At 44.0% G+C, this 24,288-nt stretch overlaps 1 protein-coding gene across 1 annotated transcript in view; it reads left to right on the forward strand.

Annotated features, from left to right (window-relative positions):
• Window positions 1–24,288, forward strand: part of SCRIB (scribble planar cell polarity protein) — a 630,584-nt gene that overhangs the window by 228,142 nt on the left and 378,154 nt on the right. The window contains 1 exon segment of the mRNA XM_030220397.1: window positions 999–1,116. Within this exon segment, the coding sequence (XP_030076257.1) occupies window positions 999–1,116 (118 nt within the window).

The following is a 24,288-nucleotide window of genomic DNA, read 5'->3' on the forward strand; positions in this document are numbered from 1 at the left end:
GCTGTGGGGCTCTTGTGACTGCATGAGTTGAAGGAAGCTCCTCCATGGACCCTGGAGCCTTTGTGACTTGTAGTAAAATGATGGGGGCAGGGACCAGGCATCTCTGGAAATGGTCACTTGTCCACACAGAGGCAGGGGGATTGGCAGTAGACAGTTGGGAAGGTTATTCGTCTGAGTGGGAATGTTGGTGTTGGGGAGGAGTGGGAATCTCTGAATTACACTGGCTATCAGCTAGTGAGAACCTAAATTTGCTAATCATAAACCTCCATACGATCTTCATTTTTTTTCAGTGGCTGATATAGTGTGATAGAATAATCTGAGGATGGCTTTGCCTGCTACATGTGATAATTTGAGATATAAACACCATATATTTTTTTCTTTTTAATTTTGTACAAAACATTTTGTCTGTGTGTTTATGGAAGTGTGCCTGGTCTTCCATGATGCTGTGGGAAGGGCCACAAAATCCTAGCTATCCAGTGGAGTTCTCCACTCCCTGCAGAACCACCATGGGAAACAGGGACCTGGAGTAATTGTGGCAGTAGTGGCCCTCTAGTGCTCCCTGCCTATTGCATGCTGATCCAGCTTCTGTGGAGCAGGAAGGACTTTGACAGTGTGGTGCCTTGGATTGCATTGTCATTCTGTGCTGTTGGGTTTGGAGTGCATAGTTAAAAGCGCAACACCAGCTCATGGGATGCATCCAAAGGCACCTCATTGCCAGTGTTGTCCTAAGGCCAAGCTGGTGGGACGTTGAGGAAAGGGGGAAAATGCAGGGGTGTGGGTGGGGCAAGAGTGAGAGGGGACTAGAAGGTGGCAGGGTGAAAGTGAGGTGTTCAGAGGAAAGGCAGAAAAAGAATGATTACCAGGATTGAGGGGAGGGGATATGGGGTGTTATGATGGAATAGTGCCCCTCCCCCTTTTTTTAGTATTAACAGGGAAGCTGTGATTGGGGAACTGTTAGTATTGCAGAAATACTGATGTTATCCTTCTCTCTCCTTCAGCCCTTCTTCAGATTGCTAAACTTGCGAAAGCTGGGCCTGAGTGACAATGAAATCCAACGCCTACCCCCAGAGGTGGCCAACTTCATGCAGCTTGTGGAGCTGGACATATCTCGTAACGGTAAGATGGCATCCTCACATGGTTACATATATGTGCTTCATTACCCTTTGCAGCTTTGCTCTGGTCAGTCTGGGACTGCTGCTGCTGGCACAGTGCACACTCACTTATTGTACAAAAGCTGTACTCAGAAAAAACAAACAAAACCCTTAAGGTACCTGTGATTTTTACAAATTTCGTTTTTGATGTGGGAGCTCCTGCTTCCTGCTGAGTCATGACTGCGACTTACTGTCATAAGCCTTTATTTGTAACTAGTGGGGGCGTTTCCCCCTAGTTAAGTAGTCTTGTACTCCATACTTAATTTCAATAATACAGTTCTGTGGCTAGGAGGTGTGCATCAGGGCTGTAAATGTGGTCACTAGGTAGTGCATAGTGATGATGGCTCCCCTCTTTCAAGGGCTTCAAATGCTTTCCACAGCATCTGCTGCTGTTTGCCAATTTGCTGAGTAGGAGACCTGAGTCAGGAATTGAAACATGGGCTTCCCCACAAGAACCAATAGGCTGGCCACAAAAATGATTTCTGATTATTTTAGGTTTATTTCACTTGATTAACCGCCTAGGGAAAAACTGTCAAGGTGGAAGTACATACAACATAACCAAAACTTCAAATCTTGAAAAGGAATTCCATAAACATGATAGGACAGAAAAGTATTTTGGAATTTCTTTTTAAGATGTGACCCTTATTCTCACTAGTTTTGAGGCTTCTGTACTGATCTTGTGTTAAGCCTTTCTGAAAATGCTCAAGGTGGGAAAGTAGCCTATGTAAAAACATAACAACACAGATTACAATTATAATGGATCATAAATTAACATTTATTACAGCCCATAAACTGGGCATAATAATTTATCATAACGAAACCTTAAGTACTTATTACTAGTAGTTTTTAAAAGCCTGCAAATTGGCTTCATTTGCAGGCTTTTAAAAACTAAAGCCAGAGTTTTTGATAATAAAAAAACCCCCAAAACAAATCCTGTCACAAGACACACCTCTCAGAAGAATACACTCTAGGCTGAACCATACAGCACTCATGGAAAGGGAAGCCACTCATAAAAATACCTTAGGTAACTTCTTCGGTTTATATTCCTCTATTGCCAGCTAGTAAAAGCACCAGGTTGTAATCCAGGCTGAAAATCTTCATTTCCCTGGATTGGTAAGAATTGGGAACAATGAGAATGCAGCCCAAATTTTTTATGAAACAGAGTTCAAGCTCATCGCACTGCTTTTATCAGGATATGGTGTCTCAAAACTGGGGGCAACCTAGCAGATCTGGCATGTAAAATGTAACAAACTACCAAAAGCACATTTTTCCTTGTCATCAAGCAGATGAAGCCATTACGTATGGGTTGTGTCCATCAACCAGCAGGGGGAGATAGAGAGCACTCAACTTTTCACAGTGCCTCATGGCCAGCTAGCTCCACTGCCTCTTCAGTATTCTCTCTCCCCAAGCAGGGTGGCTGCAGCTTCTTCGAGCTCCATCAAAAATCTGCCTGGGGGTGGCTCTTGGCTTGCCAGTTGTTAGCCGGGGTGTTAGAGGCTATAGCAGCTTCACTTTGAAGGCACATAGGTTAGCCCTTTCCCTTCCTTACCCATGCCCCCATGGATGTGGACATATTAGCTTGCTTTTCCCTGTCCTTTCCCACTCAGTGGATGCAGGCACATTGGTTCGCCTTTCCCTGCCTTTCCCACTCATCTGAGCCTCTGGTGTTCTTATTACCTCTGCTTTCCTCACAGCGTTAAAAAAAAAAAAAAAAAAAATGGAACAGAGATTTTCCTATGATTCTTCTATGGGACCGGAGCTGTGATACTCGGTCCGGTGAGGTAAGTGTTTTCTAACTCCTCCGGGGTGGACCCGCGATCGGGGCGTTTTTGGCGTGAAACCGCCATTTTGAATTTTCCCGCCGTTTTCGGCGATAGCTGCAGAGAATATAAAGCACTGTTCCCGGTGTGGCAAGCGCAAATCAGCAGCGGGGCTCTGTAAATCGTGATGTACAGGTGTGAGAGCCGGCCTGAGCATGGCGAGCGATGATTCTGCCCGCTCAGAGCTGGCAGCGGACGCCATTTTGAATTCTCCGCATGGCGCGGCCTCCGTAGAGACAGAGAGCCCTGAGCCGGGGGGGGGGGGGGGGGGGGGAGACACCTTGAATTGAGGCTATTCAGGGAGCGGCTAGCCCCGGACGGGACCTGGGTGCCCAGGGCGAGTTTTTCTCCCCTGATTTTGTGTTATTGTATAAAGCATACATGCTGAAAAGAGCTCTCCCTCAAGGGTCGTCTGAGGCCCCGTTCTGCTGGGTTCACTTCTTGTCCCGTTTTTCAGCAGAGGAACTCCTTTCGCTCGGACAAGCGTTCCGCAGCCACCGGCTCTAGGCCTGGAGTTCAGGGGCGACCCTCTCAATGATGGTGCGCCGGCCCCCTCCTCGCTTCCTGTCATTGGAGGACGTCTTTCCCTCTTTGCCGAGGAGTGGACCAATATTTCCTCAGATCAGTGGGTTCTGGACCTGATCAGAGATGGCTACAGAATAGAATTCAACGCCCCAGTAAGAGATGTGTTTGTGGAGTCCCGATGCGGTTTTGCCGCCAAACGGGCGGCGGTAGAGGAGACTTTGCAAGGTCTGATTCAGTTAGGGGCTGTTTCCCCGGTACCTCCCGCCGAACACGGCTACGGCCGATACTCCATCTACTTTGTGGTGCCACGAAAAGGTGGGTCTTTTCGCCCTATTCTGGACTTAAAAGAATTAAACAAGTCCCTGAGAGTGCGCATTTCCAAAAGGAAACCCTGCGCTCCGTCATTGCTGCGGTACAGCCAGGAGAGTTTCTCACGTCTCTAGACCTGAAAGAAGCTTACTTGCACATTCCAATTTGGCCCCCGCACCAGATGTTTCTGAGGTTTGTGGCGTTGGGAAAACATTTCGAGTTCCGGGCCTTGCCTTTTGGCCTCGCCACAGCTCCCCAAACCTTTTCGAAGGTAATGGTGGTAGTAGCTGCTTTGCTCAGGCGAGAAGGTATCAGGGTTCACCCGTACCTAGACGACTGGCTCATCAGAGCAGACTCTGTAACAGAGAGCTATCATGCTACAGCCAGAGTGGTCTCAGTACTTCAATCTCTAGGCTGGGTCGTCAATATGGCCAAAAGTCACCTGACCCCCTCGCAATCTCTAGAATATTTGGGGGCCAGGTTCGACACAGACTCGGGCTATGTATACCTACCCGAGCTAAGGCGGTGCAAGCTTCAGAATCAGGTCCATCTGCTCCTGAGGATGCCCCGCCCGCGAGCTTGGGACACTGTCCAGCTGCTGGGATCGATGACAGCCACATTGGAAGTGGTGCCCTGGGCGAGAGCGCACCTGAGACCTCTACAGTATTCCCTACTTCAAAGATAATCTCCAGTTTCTCAGGATTATCAATGCAGATTTTCTTGGCTTCCTGCGGCCCGACTCAGCATGGAGTGGTGGCTCTCAGACAGCTTGCTGCGGTGAGGAATGCCGCTGGCGCTCCCTGATTGGTGTCTAGTAGTGACAGATACCAGCCTGAAGGGCTGGGGCGCACATTGCATGGGGAAGCATGCCCAGGGTCTGTGGACACCCGACGAGTCGGAGTGGTCCATCAACCGCCTGGAGTTAAAAGCGGTGTTTCAGGAGCTTCTGGCCTTTCAAATGACCCTGGAAGAATTGGCTGTCCGAGTGATGTCGGACAACACGACAGCAGTAGCCTACATAAATCGACAAGGCGGCACTCAGTGCAGAGCACTGGCTGCGCAGGCCGAACAGATTTGCCACTGGGCCGAGCTGCATCTTCAGTTTCTGTCGGCAGCTCACATTGCTGGTCAGAGCAATGTGCAAGCCGATTATCTAAGCAGGCATCAGATTGATCCAGCAGAATGGAAACTAGCAGACGAAGTATTCCTGCAGATATGTGCCAAATGGGGCAAGCCCATGATGGATCTTATGGCGACAAGTTCAAATGCCAAAGTCTCGTGCTTCTTCAGCAGACGGAGAGATCCTCGCTCGGCAGGGTTGGATGCCTTGACTCAGCCCTGGCCTCCGGGCCTACTATATGTGTTCCCTCTGTGGCCCTTGATAGGGCGCGTGCTCCTACGGATTCGGCTGCACCCAGGAGAAGTGGTCCTCATCGCCCCGGATTGGCCCAGGAGGCCTTGGTATGCGGACCTCCGACAGATGCTAGTGGAGGCTCCACTTCCTTTACCTCTGGTACCGAACCTGTTGTCACAGGGCCCGGTAGCCATTGAGGACGCCTGCCGCTTTGGTCTTATGGCATGGCGATTGAGAGGGGCAATTGAGGGACAAAAGCTGTTCAAACACAGTTATTTCCACTCTCCTGCAGGCCCGCAAGCGTTCCACTTCCGTGGCTTATGCCAGGATTTGGCGCCAGTTTGAGTCTTGGTGTGCTTCAAAAGCGATCACACCCATGCGGGCTCCTGTCTCGCCGATTCTGGACTTTTTGCAGGATGGTGTACAAAATAGGCTTGGCCTATAATTCCCTGCGGGTGCAAGTGGCAGCGTTGGCCTCCCTTCGTGGTAAGGTTGAAGGCGTGTCTTTAGCTGCTCATCCAGATGTGGCACGGTTTCTTAGTGAGGTGCTTCGTCTCCGGCCTTCCGTGCGAGCACCCTGTCCAGCTTGGAACCTGGGGCTAGTTTTGAAGGCCCTGCAGGCTTCTCCTTTTGAGCCGCTTCGGTGAGCATCGGAGAAAGATTTGACACAAAAGGCCGTTTTTCTTGTGGCCATTACTTCGGCGAGACGGGTGTCAGAGCTCCAGGCGCTGTCCTGTAGAGATCCATTTCTGCAATTCTCAGAGTCCGGGGTCACGGTTCGGACCTTGCCTTCCTTCATGCCTAAGGTGGTTTCAGCATTTCACCTAAACCAGCCTATTTTCTTGCCCTCCTTTGATGAGGAGGAGTTTCCAGAATCTTTTGGGCAGTTGCACCTGTTGGATGTGCGCAGGACTCTGCTGCAGTATCTGTGAGTTACTATCTCTTTCAGGATCTATGATCATCTGTTTGTTTTGCTATCAGGTCCTCGCAGAGGGTCTCCAGCGTCTAACGCCACTATTGCCCGCTGGTTCAAAGAAACTATCTTTTTAGCTTATCTGCTTGCCGGCCGGTCTCCGCCTGTAGCCTTTAAGGCGCATTCTACCAGAGCGATTTCTTCCTCTTGGGCTGAAACTGGAGCACTCTCTCGTCAAGAGATATGCAGTGCAGCAACATGGGCTTCTAAGCTCTCTTTTGCCCGACATTACAGGCTGGATGTGGCTGCTAGGAGGGATGCGCGTTTTGGAGCACAAATGCTAGCGCGTGGTGTGACCTGTTCCCACCCTATATAGGGATTGCTTTGTTACATCCCATACGTAATGGCTTCATCTGCTTGATGACAAGGAAGGGAAAATTAGGTTCTTACCTTGGTAATTTTCTTTCCTTTAGTCATAGCAGATGAAGCCATGAGCCCTCCCTGTATGATTGTCTGTATGCTGTGAATCTGTTTCAGGTTCTGTTCTTGTTTTCTGAAGTTCTTTCCTTTGGAGAAAGTTGGAAAACAGTCTTCAGGATTCTTGTTCACTTATAGGAGGATGAGTCCATTCCCTCCAGTTTATGTTTTGGAGGATGAGTTTATTCTCTCCAGGAGGTTGCGTGTATCCCCTCCAGTTATACGATAAGGAGGACGAGTTTATTCCCTCCAGGAGGATGTGTTCATTCCCTCCTTTTGAGTTCATGCCCTTGATAAGGGGCCATCGTTCGCTGTGAGGAAAGTTCATGTTATTTCCATTGCGGTTTGCCATACTGCTTTGGAAGCTTCAAATACTGAAGAGGCAGTGGAGCTGGCTGGCCATGAGGCACTGTGAAAAGTTGAGTGCTCGCTATCTCCCCCTGCTGGTTGATGGACACAACCCATACGTAATGGCTTCATCTGCTATGACTAAAGGAAAGAAAATTACCTAGGTAAGAACCTAATTTTCCCATAACAATCATCATAAACAAATTTAAATTTACCACATGTATTAACAATAAGCTTTTCATTAACAAATCAAAGTTCGAAGCTGTGAATGTATTCAATATTTTATTGCCTTAACTATGGCATTGATACATGACATTTCACGTCCCTATACATGAAAGTATTGAATGTTTCCTGGCATTCATGTGTCAAAATGGTCACCACGTTCTGCTGATGTATGAACAAGACCTAGTCCTCCTCCTCTTCTAGATAATTGTAAAAGGTGGAGGATGGTCCCTGTTTTTTTTGTTCCCCAGAGAAATTTCTTAATCTTGTTCTGGAAGGCCAAATCTTTAAATATAAGGGGAAAATGTTGCAAGGGATATAACTACTTGGGCAAAACTACCATCTTCAGGAGTTGGACTCTACCCCATAAAGATAGTGGAAGATCCTTCCATCACGTACAGGGAGATTTTGTAGCTGATAATGAGTAACATTCATAGTATACAACCGTCTCATATCACTAGGGATCCAAAGACCTAAATATCTCAATTTTTCTCTTGCCCACTTTACTGGAAAGGGTCCTGGCCAAGCATTAACCAGATCACCCCAACAGATAGGGCCTCTGATTTATCAAAATTAATCCATAAACCGGAATATTGTCAAAAAACTTGTAAGACATCCAAGACTCTAGGTAAGTGTGTTTGTAGAATTGGTAAGAGAGCCACCCACAAGTCATCAGCAAACAAAGCCACCTTAAATTCAGCGGTACTGACTTTAATACCTGTAATTTGTGGACCTCCCAATAAGGCTAATGCTAAAGGTTCCTTACAGATAATGAAAAGGGTGGGGGAAAGAGGGCAACCCTGCTGGAGCCCCTATGTATAGTGAATCTTTTAGAGAGAAAGCCCATTTACCAAAACCCTTGCGAAAGGGTCGTCATATAAAAGTTGTTTCATGGATATAATAGGGCCCTGGAAGCCAGAAGCCTTCAGGACTTCCCATAGATATGGCCAGGACGCCAAATCAAAAGCCCTCTCTATATCAAAACCCACCAGTAGGGCTTCCAGATCAGCAGCATGCGCTTACTCTAGCACACACAATATCCTACGGTCATTAATTACAGCATTCCTACCTTTTACAAAGCCAGCTTGAGCTGCCCACCAAATGCAGAATGATATTCAACAGTCTTGTGGCCAAAAGATTTGCGTATAATTTTGCATCCACGTTTAGTAGTGAAATAGGGCGATAGGATGCTGCCAACAAAGGGGTCTCTAGTCAGTTTTAAAATGGGCAAAATCAAGGCTTCTCTCATCCCAACAGGCAGGGTTCCCTTTCTTAATGGCTCCTCATAAACTGCACTCAAGGTAGGAGAAACATGTTGGGCTAATATCTTGTAAAATTCTGAGGGAAGCCTGTCGGGGCTCAGACTTTTTAATGATAAAGTTCTAATGGCATTTGTTATTTCCCCTGTTGAAAGAGGAGCATTCAATACGTCCAAATCTTCTTGTGACAATTGGGTAATCGAAAGTGCAAAAAAAAGCTTGGAGACCTGAGGGAGAATTCCCCCCCATGCTGTATATAGAGTTGCAGAATTATTTTTTATCATCTTATAAATAAAAGCATTATCTGCAATACTATCACCTTTAAGCAGTGGAATGAAACAGAGTCCGTCCTCCTGTCTGGCCAATCTAGCAAGACAAGTTCCTTGTTGATGCCCATATTTTAAAGAATTCATGTCTCCCATATTTCAGACTATTCTGCGTGCGTTTATGTAGGAGCTCATTAAGTATACGCTGAATATTAAAATAATGAGCTCGGGCATCTCTGGACAAAAAAATGCTTTGCTAAATTATCCTGGGTTTGTCTAAGGTGAGAATGAAGGAGGCGAATATTCTTATGCATCCGTTTCTTCTGATGAGAGATAAGATATTATCTATCCTCTCATAATTGCTTTTCTAGTCTCTCACGGGTTAACTATATACTAGTGCTGGCCGATTCAGTCAAAAACGTTTCAATTCAGTACGATTCGATTCTTTAAAAAAAAATTTGGTTTTTCGATTCAAATTGATTCGATTTAATTAGATTGAGGCCCACAAAGGGTAAAAAAAAAAAAAAAAAACCAGGCAGCAGCAGCTGAACTTTATTGTGAGCATGCCATGCTGTATTACATTATGTGAAAAGTGAAGTTTGGTCTAGTCCTACATCTTCCAGTTTTTATTATGAAAAATCATTTTGTCCACTTTGGCTGGCTTCAGGCAACTGCGTCTTGCAGATATAATTTGTCCAGCACAGAAAAAATTCTTTCTGAGGGCACAGAGGTGGCTGGCGTACACAGAAACTTCTGTGTAATCCGGTTCAATAGTGGCAATTTCATTTGACTTTGCTGCCAGAAACAAAAAAACATCACCGCCAGTTTCCAGAGGATCTTCGTGTTTGTAGCAAGCAAGTTCTGCACTGCCTCTGATTCGAATATCACTGTCATAGTCTGATTGTGATGGAAGTCTGGCTTTCTTAGCTGAAACATTTGTATATTCCACTGTTTCCCAGAAACTACGTTTCTGTCGAGGCGTATCCACATCCTGTGTTCCAAACTGTGGAACAGCTGGTAATGTCTCAATGATCTCCATGGCTGTGCCGCTGCTGACTGGTACATCAGTGGTTTGCATTTTTACGATCTCTTGAACTGCAACTGCAATGGCATGTGGTACTTCACCGTAGGTTGACTTGAATATCGGATCCAGGAAGCTGCTTAATCTATATAAATTATCAAATAATATAACTTGAAATCTGTGGAGTAAACTTTTCTTCAGCTCTTCTTTCATGCGAGAGATAACTTTCAGGTTTGCTGATTCTGTATCTTCATCATCGATATCAGCTTCCTCTCCTGAATCTTCCCCATATGTTGTATCGATTGAATTAATCAGGTGTTCAACCAGTGGATGAGTAACAGACACAGTAACATACTGTTCTCCAGATGCAATTGTTGTGGCTTCCCAAAAGCCTGCAAAACATCAACGAGTTTTTGGGCAAGATCATAGTCACGTTCAACAGCTGCACCTTTCTTTGTGATTTTATTGCTGCTGCTCAAAGCTAAACCAATGGATTGCTTCTGTTCAGCTGCACTTCGCAACATAATGCAAGTACTGTTCCAACATGTTTTCACATCACCAATCAGTTTCTTCACTGGCATTCCCAGCATTTCTTGAGCAGTTTTCAAGCTTTCTGTAAGTATAGTACTGTGATGGAAAGTGCTGACGATAGCACGGAATTTCAGAGATTGCTGGGTGAGACTGCTGCCCATCTTCCACACATAACTGCAGAGTGTGTCCGAAGCAGCAACGGTGAGCGGTACAGATTCCTTTTAGAATACGTTTCCCTACTGCTTTTTTCATTGATGTAGCATTATTGGTAACAATTGCAAAAACTTTGCCTTCTAGCTGCCATTTCTTCACTGCATTTTCCACAGCATCTGCTATAATGTCACCTGTATGTTTTTTTCTGGCATGAACTGCGTATCCAGCACAGTATTCATTTCATGAAAGTCATGTATGCCATGTGTAGTAATTGTAATATAAGTTGCCATAGTTCTGCTGGTCCAGAGAGCTGTGGTAATGTTTGCATATCTCAGACTTTGAAGCTGACTCAAAGTGTAGATTATATTTAGCTTCAATCATTCTACCTAAAGTTTGACAGCACGGTATAACACCCGTTGAGAGACCAAGAATAGGCCAAAAAACCTTCATCTGTAACAACACTAAATGGTTGCATATCTTTAACAATAAAATACTTGAGGGCAGTGTCAATTATTTTCTTATCTGCTGGTGGAAGTGGCTTGTGGAAAAAGCATGAGACCAGGGCTTGAGAAGAGGCTGCTGATGCTTTAGGCTTTGTGGCCACAAAAATGTCGGACTTAACAGATTTCTTAGAAGTGTCTTCAGTTTGCAGATCAACAAATTTTGCTTTGTCTTTCAACATGCTGCCAAAGATTACTAGTGCCACCACTATGTTTAACTTTAACTTTGCAACGCGTACATTTCACAAATTCTTTACGCTGTATGGTTTCATTTTCCAACTGTGTAAATACAGATCATATTACTGACCTCTGACCAACAGGGCGTGCTGACCTTGATTTATTCTCTTTTTCCATCAAATCCATTGTGTTCGAGATTTGCGAACATTGCGGCATGGAGGCCGGGGACATCCTGCGCGAAAAAGATGAAACTGCAGTCTTCCCTCCACAGAGTGTATCTTTTAGTCTTGGGGAACTGTCGGAGAGCCACCGGGTCTTAAGAGGGGTGCCATGGGGGAAGGTGGGAATATGGTGGCATGGAGGGGGGGACACACACATCCTGCGCAAAGATGGGAAGGTGGCTGGTGGCAAAGGAAGCGGCTAATAGAGAGTTTAAAAAAAATTGATAAAAAAAAACCAAACACTAATCGATTCACCGAAAATGAATCGATGAATCAATTTGAATCATGAGTTGGACAGCACTGCTATATGCTGCTGATTTGTAGCTGTATACTCCTCCCATTTTGTAACCAAGTAAGTATGAAATTTCGGTCTGTTTTTAAATGAAAAGGCAAAAGTCCACAAGTAGAGCGGACTTTCAGGGCCATAGCATTAACGTCAGGAAACAAATGTTCTGAAATTAATAAATAATCATAAATGGGCCCTAGAAATATGAGTAAAACCCAGTTCTCCAGGATGTAGTATCCTCCAGATACCTAATAAATTTAAACTTGTGTTTAATATATCTCCCCCGCCCCCCCCCCACCCCCAATCGAGACTTTCCCAAATGTGTAGAAGCTGTGGTTTTCCTATTGCAATTCTTGTCTGCCATTGCATTAAAGTCTCCCCCTAACAGAATAGAACAATGGGTAAGATCAAGAAGCACTTTCAAAGTTGTAGGAAAAAAATGTGTTGTCATAAATTGTAGGAGCATACAGAGAAACTAAAATGTAAGACTGACCATATAATGTACAACGTAATATTACTCATCTGCCACGTGGATCCGCCAAATAGTATAGTTCAACAAAGGGGATGGATTTATTTATTAATATTGCCAACTTGTCCTTATATGGATCGTGGCAATTGAACTATAGCAATGTCCCACCCATTCCTGTCTAAGCTTTGTATGCTCAACTGTACACAAATGTGTTTCCAGTATGAGGGCAATCCCCACTTGTCTGCGATGAAGCTCCCCTTGGAGTTTTTTTTTTAGGTTTGATGGGGGAATTAATGCCATAAATATTCCATGTGTCAGTTTTAAGGTTATCCATATTAATGCTCACTACTTAAGGTTTTTGTGCCCATTTCCAGAATGAGTTCCCAAACAAAAAGTACAAATTCACAATTAATATGGTGTCTATGGGAAGCAACCATACATTCCAATACTTAGTATATTCATCCCAATGATCCCCGTCCATCTTACTCAGTATAACTATCCCATTCTCCAAGGGACAAGCAGGATTAGATTTCTCACAAGTGGGTAGATGATCCGCGTTGCCCAGGGTCGGCATGATAGCCAGCAAAAAAAAAAAGTTTGCGAGAGCCTTCTGGAGCGCAAGGGGCGTCCAAATGCGCATGTGCAGAGTGCCTTGCCTGCAGCGCTACCGCTCCTCTTTAGTTCTTTTTTTTCTCTTCGCTTGAGGAACAGCTGTTTTCTTCTCATTGCTTTTCATGCGCCCGGGAAAGAGCCTCTTTTTGTGCCTCAGTGCTAGAACAACAACCCAATTTTCCCTTATTTTTTAGTTTTTGTAGCCTGCGTTTAAGTTTCCTTTCTTTTTTTAGTGCGAGCTGTTTTTCAGGCCTGCTCAGACGGGTCTCCTTTCTTTTTTTTTTTTTCCAGATACAATTGTGACTTTTGATTTTGCTGAAGCCATTTTTCCTTCTACATCATCGAAGACTCCCAGTGGCTTCAAGCGTTGTACTCGGTGCAACCGGACCATCTCGGGTACTGATACACACTCTTGGTGTGTTCAGTGTCTTGGGCCCTACCATAGCCCGGCAAATTGTATCCTTTGTCTTCGTATGAAGAAGTGACCCAAATTTCCCGAGAAGCTCAACGTAAGAAACTTTTTGGAGCTTGGTCCGGTTCTTCGAAGTCAGCATTGGCATCAAGGTCACCAACGTTGAGGGAAGCATCAACATTGAGAGTCGAGGTAATAATGGCTGCTGAGAGATCTAGAGACACTGGGAGCAGTGAGGCATCGAGTGGGTCTCCACCTGCCTCGAGGCCTCCTGCTGTGCAGGCCCCCGGGACCGTCTATCGTCAGACCCAACCCTGAGGAGACGTGAGGATTCGACGTCGTCCTCGTTGGCACCGAGGAGCTTGGGTTCGGTGCATCGGGCGAAGGCCAAGAAGCATAAACACTGATCTCATTCGATGCATGGTGCCGGGAGCTCTGGGATGCAGAGGGACTTTGCACCCGAGAAGCGTTGACGCCAGAAGGATCACTCACCCTCCATTCAAGAGGTGCCGATGCATCTCTCTCCCAGCAGCCGGGATCCTGCTCCCGCACCCCGAGAGATTCGGCAACCTGAACTTCAGCCGGCCCCTCAGCTTTTACCGATGGCAGGTCTCAATGAGCATATCTGGGCCTTGCTCCCAGAGCTTCTGAGGGATTGATGCAGTGATGTGCATCGGGGGTGCCATACCTTCTGCTACGGCCCTGCCTAGCCCCCAGCCCACGGTGCAGTCTTCAACGCCGAGCGTGGGGCACCCACTCGGTGGATCTTTTTGCCACTCAGATCAACCACAAGGTCCCTCAGTTCTGTTCCAGGCTTCAGGCCCTCAACAGACTCGTGTCAGATGCCTTTCTCCTTCATTGGGGGTCAGGCCTTCTGTATGCATATCTTCCAATACCTCTATTGGGAAAACTTTCTTGAAACTCAAGCAAGACCGTGGACCCATGATTCTGATCGCACCCTACTGGCACCGGCAGATTTGGTTCCCTCTTCTTTTGGAGTTGTCCTCCGAAGAACCGTGGAGATTGGAGTGTTTTCCGACCCTCATCACACAGAACGAGGGGTTGCTTCTACATCTCAACCTCCAGTCTGGCTCTCACGGCCTGGATATTGAGAGACTAGAATTCCCTTCCTTTGATCTTTTGGAGGGTGTCTCCCGGGTCTTGCTGGCTTCCAGGAAAGATTCCACTAAGAGGTGTTATTCTTTTAAATAGAGGAGGCTTGCCGTCTGGTGTGACAGCAAGGTCATAGATCCCCTTTCTTGTCCTACACAGACTCTTCTTGAATACTTTCTTCACTTATCAGAGTCTGGTCTCAAGATCAACTCAGTAAGGGCTCACCTTAGTGCTATTAGTGCTTATCAGCGTGTAGAAGATAAGCCTATCTCTGAACAGCCTTTAGTTGTTGCCTTCATGAGAGGTTTGCTTTTGCCAAAGCCCCCTGTCAAACCTCCACCTGTGCCATGGGATCTCAACATTGTTCTCACCCAGCTGATAAAAGTTCCTTTTGATCCACTGAATTCCTGCCATCTGAAGTACTTGATCTGGAAGGTTGTTTTTTTGGTGGCTGTTACTTCAGCTTGTAGGGTCAGTGAGCGTCAGGCCTTAGTAGTGGATGCATCTTGTACTAAGTTTCATCATAACAGAGTAGTCCTGCGCACGCACCCTGCCAAAGGCGGTGTCTGAGTTCCATCTGAACCAGTCGATTGTCTTGTCAACATTCTTTCCCCGTTCTCATGCCCATCCTGGCAAAAGCAGCTTGCACACCTTGGACGGCAAAAGAGCACTGACTTTTTACATGGAGCGGACAAAGCCCTTTGAACAGTCCACCCTGCTGTTTATTTTGACCCCAACAGGAAGAGAGTCGCCATTGGTAAACGCATCATTTCCAATTGACTAGAAAATTACATTTCTTTCAGTTATGCCTAAGCTGGGCTGACTTTGGCGGATCATGTCACGGCTCATAATGTTAGAGCCATGGCTGCGTCAGTAGCCCAATTAGTAAGCCTCCATTGAGGAGATTTGCAAGGCTGCAATGTGGTCTTCAGTCCACACATTCACATCTCATTACTGCTGTCAGCAGGATACCCAACACGATAGTCGTTTTGGGCAGTCAGTGTTGCATAATCTGTATGGGTCTAGAATCCAACTCCACCCTCCTAGGCCCATTTCGTTCTGTTTCATGCTGCACCCTCGTCTAGTTGTATATTGTTTTCAGGTTGATCTGTGTTAAGTCGTCGCTGTTGTGAGGCCCAGTTGACCACTGTTTGTTGTTTTGGGTGAGCCTGGATGCTAGGGATTCACCACTGGTGAGAGTGTAAGCTTGCTTGGCCTCGGAGAAAGCGAAGGTACTTACCTGTAGCAGGTATTCTCGGTGGACATCAGGCTTCACATTCTCACAATGCCGCCTACCTCCCCTAGGAGTTGTTCTCTTCACTTTTTGTTTCATTTTTATGCTGTTGTACTTAACTGAAGAGGCGCTGTGAGTGGGAAGGCACTCTGCACATGCGCATTGGGGCTCCCCTCATTCTCCAGAAGGCTCTTGCAAACTTTCTTTTGCTGGCTATTGTGCAGACCCCAGGTAACATAGTAACATAGTAGATGACTGCAGAAAAAGACCTGCACGGTCCATTCAGTCTGCCCAACAAGACAACTCATGTGTGCTACTTTTTGTATATACCCTACTTGATTTGTACCTATGCTCTTCAGGGTGACATGGATCGTCTACCCACTTGTGAGAATGTGAAGCCTGCTGTCCTCAGAGAATACCTGCTACAGGGAAGTATCTTCGTTCTATTGCCCTTCCCCCCCCTCCACCCCGCCCCCCTTCATCAACCTACTAAGTAGTAAATTTCAAACGAATCTGAGAATACACTTCCTCAGTCAATGAATATAATTAAACTTAGGGCTCTTCAGCTTGGAAAAGAGACGGTTCAGGGGAGATATGAATAAGGTCTACCAAATCCTGAGTGGTGTATAATGAGTAGAAGTGAATCGATTTTTTTACTCTTTCAAAAAGTGCAAAGACTAGGGGACACTCAGTGAAGTTACATGGAGGATGTAGTAACGGTGGTTAACACAACTGGGTTTAAAAAAGGTTTGCACAAGATCCTGGAGGAAAATCCATAGTCAGACATGGGGGAAGCCACTGCTTGCCCTGGGATTGGTAGCATGGAATGTTGCTACTATTTGGGTTTCTGCCATGTGCTTGTGACCTGGATTGGCCACTGTTGGAAACATGATACTGGGCTAGATGTACCATTGGTCTGACCCAGAATGGCTGCCATTATGTTTTTATCAGGCTTTCAAAAGCACTCTCATACGTGCACCTCACTTTGTCTCCTTTATATCATGTTCCTCAAGTTTGGCTTAAATCTAGTTCACAAGGCTGCCTTCCATTGGCCCTTAATCTAGTTTGTCTAAGTCTGTCTCTGGGTTTGGTTCCAAATGTGTGCAAGCAGACAGCTCTTCACCTCCTACTTAAAAAAACCCTCTTTGGATAGTACTTTCGTTTCTAATTATCTCCAGTCTCTGTTTGTTGTCAAAACTCACTGAGAAAATAGTTTATTCATAGCTACTTTCATTTGTTGAAAAGGCAAAAATACTTTTTCATCGGCAAGCTGCTTTTCATAGCCACCACAGTACAGAAACAGTTATTTCTGTTCTAACTGACGTTCACTAAGTATTAGATAGAGGAGATATTGCTTTTGTTGTCTCACTAGACCTGTCAGCAGATTTTTACTTCATTGACCACGCTTTAGTTCTCTCTTTTTTGAGTGCTACAGACCTGACAGGTACAGTACTCCAGTGGTTCTCCTCCTTTCTATCTAACTGTACTTTTACAGTTCATAGTGCTTCTGAGGTATCTACTAGTCACTCTGTCCTCTGTGGTGTTCCTCAAGGTTCAGTTCTATCACATCTGCTCTTTAACGTTTATATCAGTTTTGGCAAACCTAATCCAAATTTACAATATCAAATTGTTCTATTTAGATTATATCTTATTTATTTTTCCCACTTCAGCTCTTAATATCGCTCTTTCTCCCCTCCAGAATGTTTTTTTTTACTCTTGCTTCCTGGCCTGCTGATCATAAGTTGGTCTTAAATGCAGAGAAAACAGTTACATGTTGGTTTAGTGGTTCACTAATTGAACCAAATATCAGTATTTGTGTTTTTGGTCTTCCCATAATTCCAGTTTCCTCCTTTAAATATCTGGGTGTCTGGTTTGTCTCCAACCCCATATTCAAAAACATATTTTCAGAAATGCTTAAATCTGTTTTTTCTGTTTTAAGCACTCTTCGTATTCTGCATGATTTCTTGGATTTCTGTGCCTTTTATTAACTGCAGCAATTGCAGATTGAAAGGAAGGAACATGTGTAAGAGGCTTGCATTTGATAATTCACTGGGAAGAACCCTGTAAAACACAAATGAGAGAGCAGCATGCACACAAGTTAGGTCAGAAACCCCTGAAGATAAACACAGAGGCAAAGAATATATACGAAGCAGTAGTGATAGCTTCCTGATGACAGTGCTTATGTCACTGGAACAATGAGACTGAAGTGGTGGAGGCCAGGAGCCCAAGGCTTTAAGGTGGGTAAGAGGCTTGCATTTGATAATTCACTGGGAACAACCGTCACTGGAGCAGTGAGACTGAAGTGTGTGGGGGGGAGAGGGGCAGGAGCCCAAATTGAAAGAGACTCACCTCCTGTGCATTTATGCCACGTAGGTATTTAAATGTCTCTATCATTTCTCCCCTCTCCCGTCTTTTTTTAAAAGAAAACATATTGAGATATTTAAGTCTATCCCAATAACACTTTATGATGAAGACCACTTGACGATTTTAGAAGCTCCCCTATGGATCGGCTCCATCCCGTTTATATCTTTTTGAAGATGTGGTCTCCAGATTGTACACAATTTTCTAAATGAGTTCTCAACAGTGTCTTATACAGGGGCATCATCATCTCCTTTTTCCTACAGGCCATTCCTCTTCCTATGCACCTAAACATCTTTCTAGCTTTTGCTGTCGTCTTTTCTACCTGTTTGGCCATCTTAAGATCATCACATATGATCACACCCAAGTCTCTCTTTTTTTGTGCACAAAAGTTCTTCAACCCCTAAACTGTGCCCTTCCCTCTTGTTTTTGCAGCCCAAATGCATGTCCCTGCATTTTTTAGCATTAAATATAAGCTGCCAAATTCTAGACCATTCCTCTAGCTTCGCTAATTCCTTCCTCATGTTATGCATACTATCTCAGGGGTGTCTACCTTATTGCAGATTTTGGTATCATCCTCAAAGAGGCAAAATTTACCAGACAACCTTTCAGCAATATCAGTTAAAATAAAGTTTAAAAGAACCTGCCAAAGAACTGAACCGAACCTTGCAGCACACCACTAGTAACTTCCTTTTCCTCAGAATAAGTTCCATTTACCATTACTACTACTACATTATTTCTATAGTTCTACTAGATGTATGTAGCGCTGTACACTTGAACATGAAGAGACAATCTCTGCTTGACAAAGCTTACACTCTAATCAAGACAGACAAACAGGACAAATAAGGGATAAGGGAAATACTTAAGGTGGGAATGATAAAACAGACATGGATACTGAACAAGTGAATAGAGTTAGGAGTTAAAAGCAGCCTCAAAAAGATGGGCTTTTATCCTAGATTTGAAGACAGCCTGAGGTGAAGCTTGACGTACTGGCACAGGAAGTCTATTCCAGGCATATGGTGTAGTGGAGGAGAAAGGTACAGATAAGAGAGATTTACCCAATGTATGGAATTTCCAGAGAAGAGTGGAGAGGTACTGAGGAGCTGCAGAGTGAATGCACTTGTAAGTCAATTGTATGTGGAAACGGATAGGGAGCCAATTATGTGACTTGAGGAGAGGGCTGATATGAGCATAGTGACACTGGCAGAATATAAGTTGTGCAGCAGAATTTTGAACAGATTAAAGGGGAGAGAGATGGCTTAGTGGTAGACCTGTGAGAAGCAAGTTGCAATAGTCTAAGTGAGAGGTGATGAGAGTGTGGATGAGGGGTTCTGGTAGTGTGCTCAGAAAGAAAGGGGCGAATTTTGGTGGTGATATAGAGAAATGACAGGTTTTGGCAGTCTGTTGGATATGTGCAGAGAAAGAGAGGAATCAAAAATAACCCCAAGGTTACGAGCTGATGAGACAAGGAGGATGAGAATGTTATTCACAGAGATGGAGAATGGAGGAGAGGTGGTTTTGGGGGGAATGATAAGAAGCTCAGTGTTGGTCATATTTAATTTCAGGTGGCAGTGAGGCATCTAGGCAGCAATGTCAGACAGGTAGGGTGTTACTTGGGCTTGGATTCCTGCTGAAATTTCTGGTGTGGAGAGAGAGATTTGGGAGTCATCAGCATAAAGGTGATACTGAAAACCATGTGATGAGATCAGAGCACCAAGGGAAGAAGTATAGATAGAGAAAAGAAGAGGTCCCAAGACAAATCCCTGAGGTACACAAACTGATAGTGGGATAGAAGTGGAGGAGGATCCACCAGGGTATACATTAAAAGTGCGATGGGAGAGATAAGAAGAAAACCAGGAAAGAGCAGAGCCCTGAAATCCAAGTGAGGACAGCGTATCAAGGAGTAGGCAGTAATCAACAGTGCCAAAAGCAGCAGATCGAGAAGAATGAGAATAGAATAGAGACCTTTGTTGCTGGCCAGGAACAGGTCACTGGAGAATTTATAAAGCGCTATTTCAGTTGAATGAAGAGGGCTAAAGCCATGTTGAAGTGGATCAAGAATAGCTTGAGATGAAAAAGTCACCTTCCACTCAACCAGTTCCTAACCCAGTTATTCACTTTAGGGCCCATACCAAGGGCACTCAATTCATTTGTTAATCATCTGTGCAGAACAATGTCAAAGGCTTTGCTAATCTAAATACACCACATCTAACGCGCTTTCTCGATCCAACTCTCTGTAGTAGCTGGTCACCCAGTCAATGAAATTAATCAGATTTGTCTGACAAGACCTGCCTCTAGTGAAACCATATTGCCTTGGTCCTGTAACAATCGAAAAACAGAACAGGAACCCTTGTAGCCATACAGACAAATCAGTCACAACAAGGGCGATGAAAAAAAGGGGGGATGTACACACTTGCACCTTTAATAAACATCTAGGACTCGACACGAGCTGTGTTTCGGCCCACAAGGGCCTTCTTCAGGAGCCACTTGGTTAGATGTATGCTGATGAGACTAGGGTGGTGCAGACATGTTCGCTATTTGAAACAAGTGGTAATCTTTGTTTTTGCTAAAACACTGTGAAAATGCTTGGACTCTTGAGAGTTTGCACGTGTGTACATCATGTGTTGTCCCCCGCCCCTTTTTTTTCGTCGCCCTTGTTGTGATTTGTCTCAGTCCTGTAGTCCATTCTATTCCAAAAAATTTACTATTCGCTGTTTTAAAAGTGTTTTCCTTAATTTACTTACCACAGAAGTCAAACTTAACAGCCTGTGGTTCCCAACCTCTTTTTTGGAGAGGGACAACATCTGCTCTTTTCCAGTCCTCCAGGACCACTCACATCTTTAGAGAATCATTGAAAAGATCAGCCAGTGGAGCTGCAAGAACTTCCCTAAGTTCCTTCAGTACCCTCGGGTGTATGCCATCCTTCCCCATCGCTTTGTCCACCTTTAGTTTATCCAGCTCCTCACGATCAGAGTCCTCTGAAAATTTTTTCATGGACTGCCGCACCTCCATTCCTATTTGTTGTTGTCTTCTGCAGTCCTGCTCCTGGCCCTTCAGCTATGAACACACAACTGAAGCATTGTTAAGCAATGCCGCCTTATCTTTATCAGTTTCTACATATTCCTCCCCTTCACCTTTGAGTGTCTCAATGCCATTTTTGCACTTCCTCCCATCGCTAACATATCTGAAAAAAAATGTCTTGTCTCTCTCCCCCCCCCCCCCCCCCCATTTTACCATGTTGGCTATTTTTTCTTCCATTTGTATCTTTGCTTTCCTGACTATTCTACCAGCTTCTCTTAGCTTTTCTAGATATTGTCGCCTGCCTTCCTCTTTCTGCTATTTCTTGTAGTTTATAAAGACTACCCACTTTTTCTTTATCTTTTCAGCTACTACTTTTGAGAATCAAAGCGGCTTCCTTTTCCTCTTTTATTTTTCTTACAAAAAGGTTTGTTGCTCTTACAATAGCTCCTTTCAGTTTTGCCCACTGCTTTCCAACTTCTTCCAGATGTTCCCATCCAGACAGCTATTTCTTGAGGTAATCTCCCATATGAATAAAGTTAATGTTTTAGAAGTCTAGTACCTTCACTTTAGAATGAACCCTCTCCACACCTATCTTAATATTAAGTCACACTGTCTGATGATCACTGGTTGCCAGATGATCACCTACTATAACATCAGAAACACTCTGTCCATTAGTAAGCACCAAGTCCTTTATGGCCCCATCCCACATGGGTTCTGTTATCAACAACTGGAATAGTTCTCCCTGTAGAGAATCCAGAAACTCCCTACTTCTAAAAGACCCTGCAATAGGGATACCCCAGTCAATATCTGTCATATTAAAATTGCCTATTAGTAGTACTTCCCCTTTCACAGATATAGTTTGAATGTCTTCGATTAAATCTGACCAATTCTGTATGTGAAGGAGGCCTGTATTTCATACAGTATAAATACATTTGCCATTCCCTCTTTCTAGATTGACCCACAGTGGCTCTTTTTTCCTGTAGGTCCTACAGTTGTGTGGCTGTAAAGTTCTCTTTAACATGTAATGTCAGTCCCTTTCTTCCTACACTGTCTTTTCTGAACAGATTATAGCCCAGTATAACTATACCCCAGTCATGGTTCTCTGTGAACCGTGTCTCTGTGATAGCCATTAAATCCAAATCAGCCTCTTTTATCACAGCCTTAAGATCTAAAACCTTATTTCCCATACTTTGAGATTGGTATATGCTGCTTTCCAGACATTACCCTTTTTTGATTCTGAGAAACTGGGTTGGAATCCCACTGCAGCTCCTTGAGACTATGGGCAAGTTACTTAACCCTCCATTGCCCCAGGTACAAATAAGTGCCTCTATATACTGTGTAATCCGCATTGAATATAGTTGCCAAAAAAAAAAAAAAAAAACAACACACAGGCGGTATATCAAGTCCCATTAAAGGTATTAAAATGATTTTGTAAAAATTATTATAACAGCAAAAAGAACACTGACAAATACAGATCATGAAATAACGCATACAAGTCATGTCCATATTTATTTATTTATTTGTTACATTTGTACCCCGTACTTTCCCACTCATAGCAGGTTCAATGCGGCTTACATAGTATTAGAATTACAAAGTATAATGCAGAGAAAAACAGGCTAAGCTAAGCAGAGTTATAGGTGTTTGTGGCCCCCTAGTGTGGAAAGTCTGTATCTGACATGCAGAAAGGGACAGCAGCAGTGGCACCCACAGACTTCTGGCTGCCCTGGGCTGAAACGCTGGTAACAACCAGTGGGAGTCAGGGAGACGGGAGGTGATAGAAACTTTTTCCTGAGCTGGGAAGGTGGTAGAACTAAAGGACATGAATTGAGGTTGAAGGGGGGCAGACTCAGGAGTAATGTCAGGAAGTACATTTTCATGGAAAGGGTGGTAGATAAATGGAATGCCCTCCCGCGGGAGGTGGTGGAGATGAAAATGGTAATGGAATTCAAACGTGTGGAATAAACACAAAGGAATCCTGTTTAGAAGGAATGGATCTTAGTGGAGATTGGGTGGTGACGCCGGTAATTGGAGAGTAAAACCAATGCTGGGTAGACTGATTGTGGCTCAATAGATATGGGTGGGCTGGAGTGTAAATTTTAAGGGGCTTCGATGTTAACTTCAGACCTTTTAGTACAGGAACAGTGCTGGGCAGACTTTTACGGTCTGTTCCCTGACCAAGGCAGGGACAAATCAAACTCCGGTGTACATATAAAGTATCACATACCATGTAAAATGAGTTTATCTTGTTGGGCAGACTGGATGGACCGTTCAGGTCTTTATCTGCCGACATTTACTATGTTAAGAAGAATAAAGAAAAACAAGAGGCAGAAGATCTGCAATGCAAACACAAGAGTCTCTAGCCAAGTCATAAAGTTACATTGCTAAAGACAAGAATCGATAATCTCCAAAATTAATCTGAAGAGCAGTCGTCAAGCATTACTCAGTTCTGCATGAAATCCACAAGGAAATATCCAGTAGAATCACACAAGCTTAGTTCACTAAAGCTTATATGCAGTAGCAGTAGGTCAAAGTTCACTAACTTTCAAGAATCAATTTTGTACTCTCAAATTCCAAAGCACAAATAATCAGAATTTATTATTTTTAAACGGCATAAATTTAAATGTTCATGCAACCATTTTAAGGACTTGTAAAATCGTGGTTTTGCCCTACGGGACCCATTGTTTTAAAAATGTTTACTTACAGAACTGAAGGTTAAGATTAAAAGAATCAGACTTGCCCACCTCCAAAATATAAAAACCTCTGTAAGATGTGTCAAAAAAGTGCTGAAAACACAAAGAATGCTTTGTGTTCCTGCGGCCATTTTAATTAATAATCCATGCGTTTCAATGATGCATCAATGATGTCATCAAAATCAAAAGTATATGTTGTGCCCACCCTATATCCATGAACTTCCATTAAAAACAATTTATACTGATCAAGTAGTAAACATTCAAAGTTGTTAAACAACAAACACATAAATAGATCTAATAAATAATTTATTATTTGAAATATGAGAGCCCCAACATAATAAACGATTGGATAGAGACTTTCAAAAGAATTGCTGCAGGGCTATTGTTCTTATTTATATATGCAGTCTGCCTATATAGGTTTCTTTCAAAACACATTGTAGAGAGCACTGACGTTTGGTCTTGCATTTACATTTTGTTCATTAAGCTTTGAATTTAATTTTCTAGAGGATAGGTTTTGTTTCTAATAGAGGCATAAGTTTTAGGTTGAATTAAAGCCTTTGCTACTACTTACAACATGTGTTGGTCTGCCGTTTTTTTTTTTCTGCAGCCAAAATGCTTTTAACACCTTTCTCAAAGCCACATATTCATCTCCAGGATTTATTTATTTCACATTTACACCCCATATTATCCCAAGCGGGTTCGGGTTCAGTGTGGCTTACAAACAATTATAGTTAGTTTAACAATGTAAGATAATAGTAATGCTGGACAAAGGTCAGAGATAAACATCGTAAGTAATACAAGAATTATTGGTTATGCGTTTGAGGCGTACATTAAGATAACATCAAT

Source organism: Microcaecilia unicolor, chromosome 1 (assembly GCF_901765095.1).
Source record: "Microcaecilia unicolor chromosome 1, aMicUni1.1, whole genome shotgun sequence".
NCBI lineage: Eukaryota > Metazoa > Chordata > Amphibia > Gymnophiona > Siphonopidae > Microcaecilia > Microcaecilia unicolor.